Here is a 12,982-nt window from a genome sequence, read left to right as displayed (position 1 = left end):
ATTACTGGAGTAACATGTATGTCTAAAGGTCTGTGGTGTCTGCTTTATCACCATCTACTGTATTTGTGTGCACTGTGTACAGCAAGAGGCCTCCAGTTCAATAAGAAATGAATGAGAAAGAAATGCTTTATCTAATGTAACGGATTATGTCAGTATGGAATTAGAGTTAGATTTAAACAATGAGGGAAAACCATAAATATCATGAAACAAAAAAAGTGAGTGTTCAAGAAGCATTGACCACAGATAATCATGAATCATTCATTGTTTGAGATGATAAACCCAACAACAAACTAAGTGACAGGAAATGATAGCAGGAAACATCACTACTAGTGAAGCCAGAATAGGCTGGCTTCTTAACCAGATCCTCTCTTCAGTTCTTATTTCTTTACATACAGAATATGTCTGAAGCCACTTACGGCAACGTTGTTCCGAGAGCCATCTCAAGATCAGCTCATAAAGATAAAAGTAAGTGCTATTTCACAACTTAACTTTTGCAAATTAATTGTTTAAGCAGCTTCATTCCACCTTAACATTTTATTTAATTTATTTACTATTATTATTGTTATTTTTAGATATACATTCTGCCGATAATAGAGATGGTGTCTGTATCATGGTTCTCCTCTCAGTTCTCCTCATGCTATCTCTGCTGGCTAATGCGATGCTGGCTTACCTGTGTGAGTAGGCTATCCTCATGTTTTACATGTACACTTTACATTGCAGTATGTATGTTAACTACATGCATTACATATTATTATTATTAGTGGTAGCAGTAGTATTTTTATTTTTTTTATTTTTACATTTGCAACAATCCAGCTCCATATACAATATATTGTATTTACGTTACATGATTCATTTCAAACATGTTCTTCACTGACAGTATTGTCTCCTTAATGAACAGGTACACTCATATGGAAGTAAAACTGTGCCACTGGATTTTGAATTCTAATTTTTAGCACTGAATTTTTTTACATCGAATTTTTAACACTGAATTTTATTTTGCATCTAAATCAGACTTTGAATTTTAAAAGCCATCGAATTTCTAGCTCTGTTTTTTTTGACTATGACATTTTTTCAATGTTTTAAAAAAATTCAGTGTAAAAAGAAATTCAACGTCTCAAAAAATTCAGTGTAAAAAAATTCAACGTCTCAAAAGATTCAGTGTAAAATAATTCAACGTCTCAAAAAATTCAGTGTAAAATAATTCAACGTCTCAAAAAATTCAGTGTAAAAATATTCAGAGTCAACATCCGGGTAACCAAGGAGAAGCAATCGATCCCTGTATCAAATCATCCAACATCCAGCCAATCATTTACGCTCCATTGGTCATGTGATGCTGAAACAGGAAGGCGGGGAACAGGGCCTTTTCTAGCCTTTCTGGCACCCTAGGCGAGATTCATGTGTTGCACCCCCCCCCCCCCCTTTTTTTTTTACTTCAACTTATTAAGTAAATATGACTTCCTTATTTCATGGGCATATTGTACATGCATTAATAGAATAATGTAGCTAGGTTTATTATCTCTGAGATCACAGATGTTGGGGGGTTCGGGGGCATGCTCCCCCGAGAAAAATTTGATTTCTATGATCTACATTTGTGTATTTTAAGATGTTCTGAAGGCCAAAAAATTAGATAACAATAGCTTGAAAACCATGTCACTCGGCGCCGCTGCGGATTGAAGAACACAGTGACACAAAGACTAAAAGACGGGACGAAGCAGTAGCCGAAGCCTTGCGCCAGTTTCATGTTTTAAAGGTTAATCACATATTTTTTTAGGGGGGGCTGATGCATAAGTTCATAAAAAAGGGCCTAGTGACGCCCATGGTTATGACAGTATTAGCCTACTTGATCAATTTACACTAAACAGCTATCTCTGATGTAAAAAAAAAATTATTCAAATGAACTGCTATAATGTTCTGCACCTGAAATGAGCATGGCGTGTGGTCCGTCCAGTACTAATATTCAGTGTAATGTTTTGCTCAACATTATGATAGAGGGACCAGCTTAGTAGAGAACAAGTAACCAATAAGTAGGCTATACCTGTATATTTCGCTTTCTTTTTACGATACTGAGCCCCTGATGGCTTTGACCTTTTCATGATGATGAAACTAAAGCACGCTGTAACGAGTAGAAATATAGTGTGGCCCCTTTAAGAGTTGCGAGCGCTCCCTGCAAACGAAGTCTGCATTTTGTGTATGTGCGCACTGAGTCTTGAACTCCCATGTGTGGGGATTATTTTCTGTTTTCTGTTGCTAACAGTTATTTTGTTTTATTATGTAATGCTGTGGATGGAAAGGGAGTTTGTGATGAGAGTTCAGCGGGGAATAAAGTGCAATCTGTTTGATGTTAATCGCCTGGTTACCCGGATGTTGACTCTGAATATTTTTACACTGAATTTTTTGAGACGTTGAATTATTTTACACTGAATTTTTTGAGACGTTGAATTATTTTACACTGAATCTTTTGAGACGTTGAATTTTTTTACACTGAATTTTTTGAGACGTTGAATTTCTTTTTACACTGAATTTTTTTAAAACATTGAAAAAATTTCATAGTCAAAAAAAAACAGAGCTAGAAATTCGATGGCTTTTAAAATTCAAAGTCTGATTTAGATGCAAAATAAAATTCAGTGTTAAAAATTCGATGTAAAAAAATTCAGTGCTAAAAATTAGAATTCAAAATCCAGTGGCACAGTTTTACTTCCATACACTCACTTTAATAAAAATGCATTAGTGGCACAACTGAGGGACATTTATAACTTGAAAAAAAAATAGTTATAGGCTACATATAATCATTTTTACATAATACAATAATGTTGAAATGGTTTTATGTTTATTACACTCTGTTGAGATTATAATGGAATTTTAAAAATATTAATTTTCAAATAATTTTAAAAGTCAAATATCAAGCGTCACTCAACCTTACAACCTTGTGCAATTTTATAGAATATATATTAAAATACAGTTCCAAATAGTCTTTTAAGGTTATATTCATATATACAGTGCATCAGGAAAGTATTCACAGCACTTAACTTTTTCCACATTTTGTTATATTATGAACAAACTGAGCGATCAGGGGAGAAGGGAGGTCAACAAGAACCTGACTCTCAGACCATGATAAACAACATTCTCTGGCCTAATGAAACAAAGACTGAACGTTTTGTCCTGAATGGCAAGCGTTATATCTGGAGGAGACACTGCTTATCACCTGGCCAATACCATCCCTACAGTGAAGCATGGTGATGGCAGCATCATGCTGTGGGGATATATCTTTCAGCGGAAGGAACTGGGAGACTGGTCAGGATCGAGAGAAAGATGAATGCAGCAATGTACAGACAGACATCATTGATGAAAACTGAGATTCAGACTGCGGTTAAGGTTCATCTTCCAACAGGACAACAACCTTAAGCACTCAGCCAAGATAACAATGTATTGAGCAAAGACTGTGAAATATGCACATGTGATTTTTTAAATTTTTTAATACATTTGCAAAGATTTAAAAACAAACTTCTTTCACGTTATTATGGGGTATTGTTCGTAGATTGTTTTAGGAAAATACTGAATTTAATCAATTTAAGTTGTAACAAGACAAAGTGAAGCACTGTAAATACTTTCCAGGTGCACTGTACTGTTGGTTTAACTAAAAAAAGTAAGTAACCTGGTTTGCCAATTTTGAGTTTATTTAAATTAAAATAGAGTTGATACAATGAAGGAAATTGGTTTAATAAATAGAAGCTCTAAATATTATTGTATCTGAACCACATAAAAAATGTGATAAATATGGAAAATGGCGTCATAACAAATAAAACACACACAGCTAACCAATATGCTTAGAAATAATTTGAATAATATTTGAATAAAGGTTGTCGATTCTCAAACATGTTCATTGTATTAATTAAAAAAAAAATATTTCAGTGAACTCAAAATTTTAAGGCAACCAGGTAACTTATTTATTAGGGCCCAAGCCCTGAAAGGGCGCAGAGCCCTATTGTTCTTCTAAGGATTATTATTATTATTTATTATTATTTTTTTTACAGACTATTTCGGCATTTTTGGGGCCCTTCCCATGCTCGAAAACTCTTGAAACTTTGCACAAGCATCAGAATGCGCGGCCATCAGGGCCGGGCTGAGGCTGGTACCCGGCCGTGGCAGGGGGGCTCGACAGCGCCCCCCTAAAGTGGGGTGTGAAAACGTGGTCTACAATTCAAACCAATTTGCACGTACATATATGAAACTCGGTACACATATAGAGCTCATCGGGCCGAACAACTCAGCCCAACAGGAAGTGAGCTATTATGGGTTGTTCGGAAAACCCATGCTGTGGAATTTGCGATACTCCTCCAGACGATTCACCCGATCAGCACCAAACTCGGTCAGCATGAAAGACACTGAGGATGCTAAATTGTGAGCAACTTTTTGATATCTCAAACGGTTAGGCCGTGGCCAGGCGATGAATTTATGGCGAGAAAAGGGAAACAGGAAGTGTATTATAACTTCTGCATACATTAATTCATTTTGATGAAACTTCAGCTGTGTGTTCGTTGTAAGAGGCTGATCACATGGATATGACTTTTGTGAGACAAAGTTATAGCGCCACCAACTGGCAGCAGGAAGTGTCACTTTCAAAATTGCTTTAAATCCCCATCTTATTTTCACCCGATTTACTTCAAACTTCATCAGTATAATGTCAAAACATGGCAGATATAGACATATGAATGGATTCCTGATTCTTGACATACTGTTGTCATGGCAACGTGTCAAAGTCCAATAATCTTTTTAGGTGTTTTTTAGACTCTTATCATGCTTGAAATTGCATGAAACTCAAAACACACATCAGACATGCGGTCCAGAAGATGCAAGCAAAGACTCAGAAACGGGCGTGGTAGAGGGGCTCAGTAGCGCCATCTTTTGTCCAAACTGGGGGGTTAGTTTTATGTACAGTCACCAAACTCGGTATATATATTTTACATTTCAAGCCGGACAACTTTCTAATTTACAGTCATTAGCTCTGACCAACAGGAAGTCAGATAATTTGGTTTCAATCTTAATAAATCATAAAAACAAGCTCTGAGTTTTTACCTTCTCCTCAAAAGCGATTCATTCAATCTCCTCCAAACTCGGACAACATGAAGTAAATATACAGAAGATGCTAAAATGCGAACGGTTATTGGATATCTCAAACGGTGTTCCCTTAGCAAAAGCCTAAAAAGACAAAATTGGGACACGCGTGCCTGGTTCATAAATAAGGCTATACTCCCACCTGCTGGTTATTCTATATATCACACTGTTTTTTTTCAACACTTATGATCTCACTTAAATGTCCAGTAGAGGGCAATATTGTATAAGTTTTCAAGCAAAAAAAACTTGCCTCTGTGTGTGTGTGTGAATGGTTTTCTAGCCTGGTGGGGACTTAAACCTGAATGCACACAGACTCATGAGGACTTCCCAATGGGTACAAAAGCTTATAAATCATACAGAATGAGTTCTTTTGAAAATGTGAAAATGCAGAAAGTTTTGTGTGATGGGTAGGTTTAGGGGTAGGGGCAGTGTAGGAGGACAGAATATATGGTTTGTACAGCAAAAAAAACATTACGTCTATGGTGAGTCCCCAGAAAGATAGTGAACCAGACATGAGTGTAAGTGTGTGTGTGTGTGTGTGTGTGTGCGCGTGTGGAGGGGGTCTCTCTCACTCTGTGTGTGTGTCACCTTGTCTCTTGTTTTTTCATAATTTAACCCTTTCATACCATAGGCTATCACAAATATCTATCACTTTATTTTGAAAAATAATTAAAAAACAAAAACATATATTATATCTTTAATTAAAAACTGGTCTTCTGAACTTACAAAATTTTGAGCTGCAAAAAATACATTTGTGCATAATTGAAAGTGATATCCTAATACTTCTAATTGTTTTCTATAACATGGGCTTTAAAGAAGGTTATGGGCTGTGTTTGCAAAGATCACGTATGACACCCCCATTAAACTAATTATTTATTGATAGAATTCAAATGGATGAAAAAAAATTAATTTCACATGATCTTATAAAAGTGGCTGTTTATAATAAACTTCCATAAATTATATGCACGCATATTACTCTTACCTGACACTGATAGTAAAATCAGTGTTGCGGTCTCTGTGATTTGGCTTAATTTATTTTTAAGAGAAGTGTAAGGATAATATAACTTCAGCATTTGGACAGTATTCGGCACTCATTTTGAAATTGACATTTGACATCATCTGACATAAAATTAATGAATAAAAAGTAATTGATCTCAGAGATGTGAGTGTTGTGGTTCCTGGTCATAGCAGCACCAGTTGCTGCAGTTAATGAGGTGAATTCAAATGACTTTGACATAGTCCCTTTATTTATTTTTTTCCCATATTAAATGCCTATTGGCCTGCTGTGCACAGTTAAGCTGATGCCACCGGGGTGACGGTGCCCCCGGCTTGGGCCCGTCATTGCTGCTTGCAGCTTTAATTAAATATTGTTTTTTTTAAATACAGTGTAACCCTAAATTCTTAATATTTTTTAATAGAAATGCTTTAATGTTATGTGTGATCTTATTTGTATTACAGATTACAGCACTGGCCCAGAACGGCAGATGAGTTGTGAACCAGTAACACACTGCTCTTATTCAGGTAGACAAACGCATGTTTTCTCTGTTTACATAATACAGGCACAATGTTTATTTAGAATTTGATTTTTAATTTTGTTTGCTTTTATTTCAGATGTTGACCACAATGCTCAAATCGAACAGATCGTTCACAAGGATATGGAAAACAGGTCCCAATCACAGTCCAAAAACTGTCCAAAAAAAAGCAAGTCAATTTATTTCTCATGTTCTTATGCATAAACACATTAGAACCAAAATGACAAATATTTTAGTAAATACTGAAAATTTTCAAACATGTATAGTCAGCAGCAGAATAAGTCAGTATATGCTAAAAAAAAAAGAAACACACACACACTTCTCATGTTACACAAAAAAAGTCTTGTATATTCCAAAATTTAGTTTAGGGTGCTGATATTAAACATTCAAAATCTGTCACGCAAGATTTCCCTGAGGAGTGGTTCCAGCAAAAGGGCAGATTCTATGTTTTCTCCACTGACACCATGGACTGGTACAGCAGCAGAGAACGCTGTCAGGATCTGGGTGGAGATCTGGTCATCATCAACAGCAATAAGGAACAGGTATAGATACAATCATTAGAACATTTGATTTAAGATGAAAGATGTACAGATAATTTAAATGAAACAAGCTGCAGATTAAATAATCTCTATATGTCTGTCATGACAACTATTGTTTGGCATAGTAATAGATATCCATTGACAATGTTGATATATTTGGTCTTGGTGGAAAAGATCTGCTATGTTGCTGCTGCTTTTATTGCTACATTGCTGCTGCTGTTACTACTACTGCAGAGCAAGTACATGGCTACTGCTAATACATACACAACACACTGCTGTGAGCAAGTAAGACATGCTGCTGCTCTACGCACATAAATTACCCATCATTTGAGGGGCTGGGGAAGGTGGAGGGTTTCTGAAAGCATGCTGCATGCTCATTGAATACAGTTGTTTCATGACATAACTTTTTATTGTAGGAATTTCTTGCAAGGCAAATACGCAATATTAGTGCAAATGCGTTATATTGGATTGGTCTGACTGATAGCCGCACTGAAGGTGTTTGGCTGTGGGTGGATGACACCAAGAATAACCTTAGGCAAGTATTATTTTAAATGTCTGGGTTGAAAAATGTACCCGATGTTTGAAATGTCCCTTTCAATTTAAAACCTTTAAGGATACACTATACTTTTTATGCAGCTTTACAGTGAACATGATGTATTTATTTATTTGTCAGTTTGTGGGCAATGCCCCCTGATGATCACAAATCAGCGGACAATCCTCTGGGTGAAGATTGTGTTATCATGAATGGAAAAAGGACTGATTCGAAGTGGGGAGATGTTTTTTGCTCAAGGAAGGAAAGAAGAATTTGTGAGATTCCATGTACTTAATAAATATTTACTTAATAAAACCTTGTGAAATGTGCTTTCTGCAAGCCCCCAAAGAGGAATATAGACAAAAAAAATAAAGAAAATGATAGAAATGAATAGAAAGGACATTTAAAATAATGGAAGCAGAACAAAAAAAGTAGGCTATATGAAGGGGGGAAAAGCTTGATCACTTTATGAAAATGTAAACAGCCTTAAATAAACAGAAGGAGAAGCCATACGAATCCTAGAAGAAATTGTAATGTACAAAGATGAGTTAATTTATAAATAGGAAAATATTATGGTAACTGTTTGATTTCACTCACGCTGTTTAATGATTTTAAATAAAGGACAATACTCAGTGATTAACTGATGATAATACTATTTACAGATGTTATTCAATAATGGAAAGAATAACCCACAACACTGGCAAATATATTGTACTGAGTAAAGATGAAAGGTGTGTAAGGGTGGATCGCCTACAGTGGTTCAGGCTGCAGGGTTGCCAAACGACTAAAGAAACGTTATCAGCAATATTGTAGAAAACTACATTTCTCATCTTTACCACAAACTGCTGTTGATACCAACTACAGAAATAAGCGCAGTTACAATAGCAAAATATGTGGGAGAGCTTTTCTTTAATGGACTATATGGTATTGCAATAGGTAAAACTTCAGTCAATACCAAATCAAAACTAGTTTGCAAATAATTTGTAATTGAAACAATATAATGACAAAATCTGGTTATGGTTACACTTAAAATAGTTACAAAATAGATGATAAAATCATAAGATGGTAAAAACTTATACCATTAATCATACACAGCATGAATAAAGTGTTACCTGAGAGATAGAACGAGACAAAGAGAAGAGAGCAAAGAGAACATTCAAACTGACCAATCAGACCAAACTTCCCCCACTGTAGTACAGGTGTGGCATCCATTTGGCCTACATGCCTTCAGCATCTCATTGTCTTGAGGAATCCCAAATGGCCCTTCTGATAAGAGAGAGGGGTTTAAAACAGTAAAACAAATGTCAGTACAGTAAAGCAACATTATTTTAAATTCCTTCAGGTGAGTCCAAATGGTTTGACTAAATTTGTCTCAACTGGAGAGTACACATTAATCGGACAAACAAAACACTTCATATACTGAAATATGAGTAGAGATTAAAAACTAAGGTAGCAGTATTTCAGATGCAGCCAATGCTGTCGGACTACCCTTAGGAAAATGAAGTTTATTAAGTGTTCTGTTAGTATTTCTTATAAACAACTACTTTTCAGTCTACTTTTTATATACTTCTCAGAAATATACCTTATGTACTTCTATATGGGAAATATGGGCTACTTTAAAAAATTGCACTTAAGCACTTAACTTGACTCATACTGACAGAAAAGTAAGTATATTTGGTCTATACTCAACCTACTTGTACCCAATCTTTTAATCGAGCTATACTTGTGTTTTGAATGCTTATTATATATATATATAGTTTTACATACATTCTAATTAAACTTACATTGCTTGAAAATATTGATTAGAATTGATAGAAAACATATATGTTCCTAATTCTGTGTATCTGAATTTGTGTATAGGCTAGTCCAGGGGTATTCAAAATGTATGATGCCAAGGACCCCCAAATATGATGAACATATGGGGGACCCCGTTCCTAAAAATATTTTTACGTATGAAAATACATTTAGAATGTTGGTGCACTGACTGAAAGGGAACGAGCTACAAGTTACGTCAGTAACTAAGGGAAAGGGGACCTAAGGGAAACTGACTATAAAAGATACAAAGCAAATATATATACAATTCTGGAAAGTATGTAAACGGCAAACAAGGAGAGAAACAGTTCGAAATTAAACAGTTTGATTGTTCAGTAGACTTTATCCATTTTTGCTTTGTCTTTTAGTTCTCTGAAATTTTCCGGGGATCCATCAGAATCTTCTGGAGGACCCCAGTTTGAAAACCCTTGGGCTAGTAAATCTACTTTACTCTTTTTCTAAATGTTCCCAGCCGGATCTCACGAATATGCGTATAAAGAGTGCGAGTGTGCTATGTCGTGGAATGTATAAGCCAAAACTAATTTTGGCGTGCCTATGCTATGCTGTTTTTCATACTTTAAGATACGCACTTTAAGGCGTATTATACGTATGAACCCCCCACCCCACCCCACCACCCTAATCCTACCCAAGAGCATGTCATATCCACGCCATGAAGTGTGTATCATTTGCACGCGAAAAACAGTGTATCATATGCACGGCAAAATGAGTTTTTGCGTATGCATTCCACGACATTGCACATCAGACAATTTTTACGCATTTACATGTGATGGGTTGATGTTCCAGTTATCCATGTTTTCACTGTTATACGGTAGGGGGTGCTATGACACATCTTCTGGTCCAGATTTTCAGTTCAAAACACAGGTAATATAAGCAGAAACAAGTAATAGAATTTTCTTATATTGATAATTGCTTGTTATCCCCCTGTGGCTGACGTAAATGATGTAGGAGGACTGCGGGAGTGGTGAATGTAACAGGGAGACGAAAAGGAGGATTATTTTGGGAACAGTAAATAAAGAGCACATCTAAATTGTACCCAAAGTGTCAGTGAACTTGTCTACATGCATCTACAAGAAGATTGCTCACGCAAATGTAAAATAACGTGATCATCATGCATTAAACAGCATGTAAATCCAAACTGCCTAATGTTACTGAATGAAATGTCAAACCCATGAAGAGGAAACGACTGTGAAGCTTACTCCACCTGTGTTTTGATCATCTTTCTGAATCTGATCAAGGCGTAGTATTTGACAACAACAACAAAAATTCTCCCAACTTTTTGTTTAAAATGTTGCCTTTCTTTATTAAACATTCAAGTATATATATATAAAGTATGTTATGTTCACTTAAAGGGTTACTTCAGCGATTAGCATATGGCTTTATAAACCCTGGAGTATATTCAAATGATCGTGCTCCCCCCTCTTATATCCCCCTGAGACAAGAGATTTATGCATTTTATTTCTGGAAAAATTCCTCATCTTTGGAATGTTTGCCCAGAGGCTAAAGACTACAGCCAGCCCAGCAGAGGGAGCCATTTCCGCATGTTTTCAACTCGCGATGGGCAATGGGAGATCACGCACAGCACAGCTGGCAGCTACAGGCATTCATTTAAACGGATGCTGAGCAATGTAAGTGTTTTAACTTCTCAAATTAATTTCTTTGAAAGTTAAGCTTCCAAAGGCAAGAACTGAAACGCGCCAGACTGAACACGCGTTGTGAATGTATGCCGCGAATGTGATCGCGATTAGCTCAGCTCTCATCAAGAGAGCTCATCAGCTCATTTATGACATTAAATGTAATCTGACTCCTAATCTGAGTTAGTGCTGTGAGCAGGGTTGCCAGGTTTTCGCAACAAAACCAGCCCAATGGCCAATCAAAAATAGCCCAAAAGTAGCCCAATGGCCAATCCAACTAGCCCAAAACTAGCCCAATACCAAAAAATCTAAATATAACACTCCAATACACATTTTATGGTAGTGTTATGCACTACACACCATTTATACTAAAAGATAATTGTATAAGTAATTATAAACAGTCTATTTTAATTAATAGACTTAATTAAAAATAATGTAAAATAAACATTGCAAGATATTCCTCATTAAATGTTAATTTACAGAAAATTCTTCTGTGTATGATATTTATTTTTTAAATTATTATTTACCAGCAACAACCCTGGAGAGCACGCATTCGGTTACCATGGAAACGAAAACAGCCGGTGCGCGCGCAGCGCGCTGCAGCACACACACACACATTAGCGAACAAGCCCAACAGTGCCACTGTACCTCACAAAGTGTGCGCTTATCAGCACAGTTATGCTGATACGATATTGCTTATGTCATCATCCTAGAATCCTTGTTATCATTGGTGGAATATGAATTGGCTAAAGTAAAATATTTATTTCAACACAACCATTTCAGCTAAATATAACTGATGCAATATGTTAAACCTTTAACCCGCGGAATAAAAAATCAACCCGCGGCAAGTGGTTAAAAGTAGCCCAATTCCGCGGGAAAACCGCGGACTTGGCAACACTGGCTGTGAGACTCACGCGGCAACTCGATCGTTATATTGAACAGACACGTTCAGTATTTTATAGTAATTTCTAAAATCAGACACTGTAATCCAGTAGTGGTGGCTTTGGGAATGGCCTCACAGGGCAGCGAAGCATTCTGGGAATTGTAGTCTTTCATCCCCATGAGACAAAAATATATTTCCTGTCTTTTCTCAGTCTAGAAGGCACCAAATTCAAAAATAATTTCACATTTCTACTACATTAATGACCCAGTTTAAATACAGATTCATCTTTCCAGCGCTGAAGTACCCCTTTAAAGAAATCTTAGAATTATACTTGCAGCATAAAACTACTAAAATAGTAGACTACTGAGAGTACTTAAAAGTGTACAAAATTACTACTTAAATTGAAATATTAAACTACTAGAATGTAGAATGTGCAACAAATGAGAAACCTTTTACTACTGTTACACTTATAGTACACTTAATTGTATACTTTTATATACTAAAAGTGGGCCAACTTAGTCTGGAATAGTACACTTACAAGTTTAATATAGTACACATTGATATTAGTATACTTACTACATAGACTTAAAAATGTATATTACTTAAGTATACTTTATAAAATTAACTTGAAGTATGCTTTTTCACAAGGGTACTAATGAGGCAGTTGTACGAATCTAACTGTGGAATGTATAACTGATAGTTAAGTGAGAAATGGCTTCATTTTAAATATATTAACATAGGAATGTGAGACAAGGATTTTGTGGACTAGATATAGCCATATAGCCTAATATACGCACTGACTTCTATAGAACAACATATCTAGAAAATCTACCATGATAATGACAGGAAATGACACTGGGTATGCATTAGTGTTTCTTCGCTGACAGCCTGATCTCACTTCACTTCACTTTCTTGTTGCA

The 12,982-nt window shown here is 35.9% G+C and overlaps 1 protein-coding gene across 1 annotated transcript; it reads left to right on the top strand.

Annotated features, from left to right (window-relative positions):
* The first annotated feature begins 351 nt into the window (after positions 1-351).
* LOC137053705 (galactose-specific lectin nattectin-like) lies at positions 352-8,156 on the top strand. The gene is made up of 7 exons (XM_067428970.1): positions 352-465; positions 573-674; positions 6,571-6,633; positions 6,724-6,813; positions 7,050-7,186; positions 7,600-7,718; positions 7,857-8,156. Exons 1-7 carry the CDS (start codon positions 399-401, stop codon positions 8,008-8,010), a joined length of 732 nt encoding a protein of 243 aa, XP_067285071.1. The 5' UTR covers positions 352-398; the 3' UTR covers positions 8,011-8,156.
* Positions 8,157-12,982: the final 4,826 nt, after the last annotated feature.

The sequence above is a fragment of the Pseudorasbora parva genome, chromosome 2 (assembly GCF_024679245.1).
Source record: "Pseudorasbora parva isolate DD20220531a chromosome 2, ASM2467924v1, whole genome shotgun sequence".
Taxonomy (NCBI): Eukaryota; Metazoa; Chordata; class Actinopteri; order Cypriniformes; family Gobionidae; genus Pseudorasbora; species Pseudorasbora parva.
Note: the sequence above shows the minus strand (reverse complement) of the source record. Positions and strands in the feature narration are given on the sequence as shown.

Coding starts and splice junctions, on each gene's coding strand:
- LOC137053705 (XM_067428970.1), top strand. CDS start 399: ATGTCTGAAGCCACTTACGGCAACGTTGTTCCGAGAGCCATCTCAAGA. Junction 6,814..7,049: donor CAAAAACTGTCCAAAAAAAA/GCAAGTCAATTT, acceptor CTGTCACGCAAG/ATTTCCCTGAGGAGTGGTTC. Junction 7,719..7,856: donor GACACCAAGAATAACCTTAG/GCAAGTATTATT, acceptor TTTATTTGTCAG/TTTGTGGGCAATGCCCCCTG.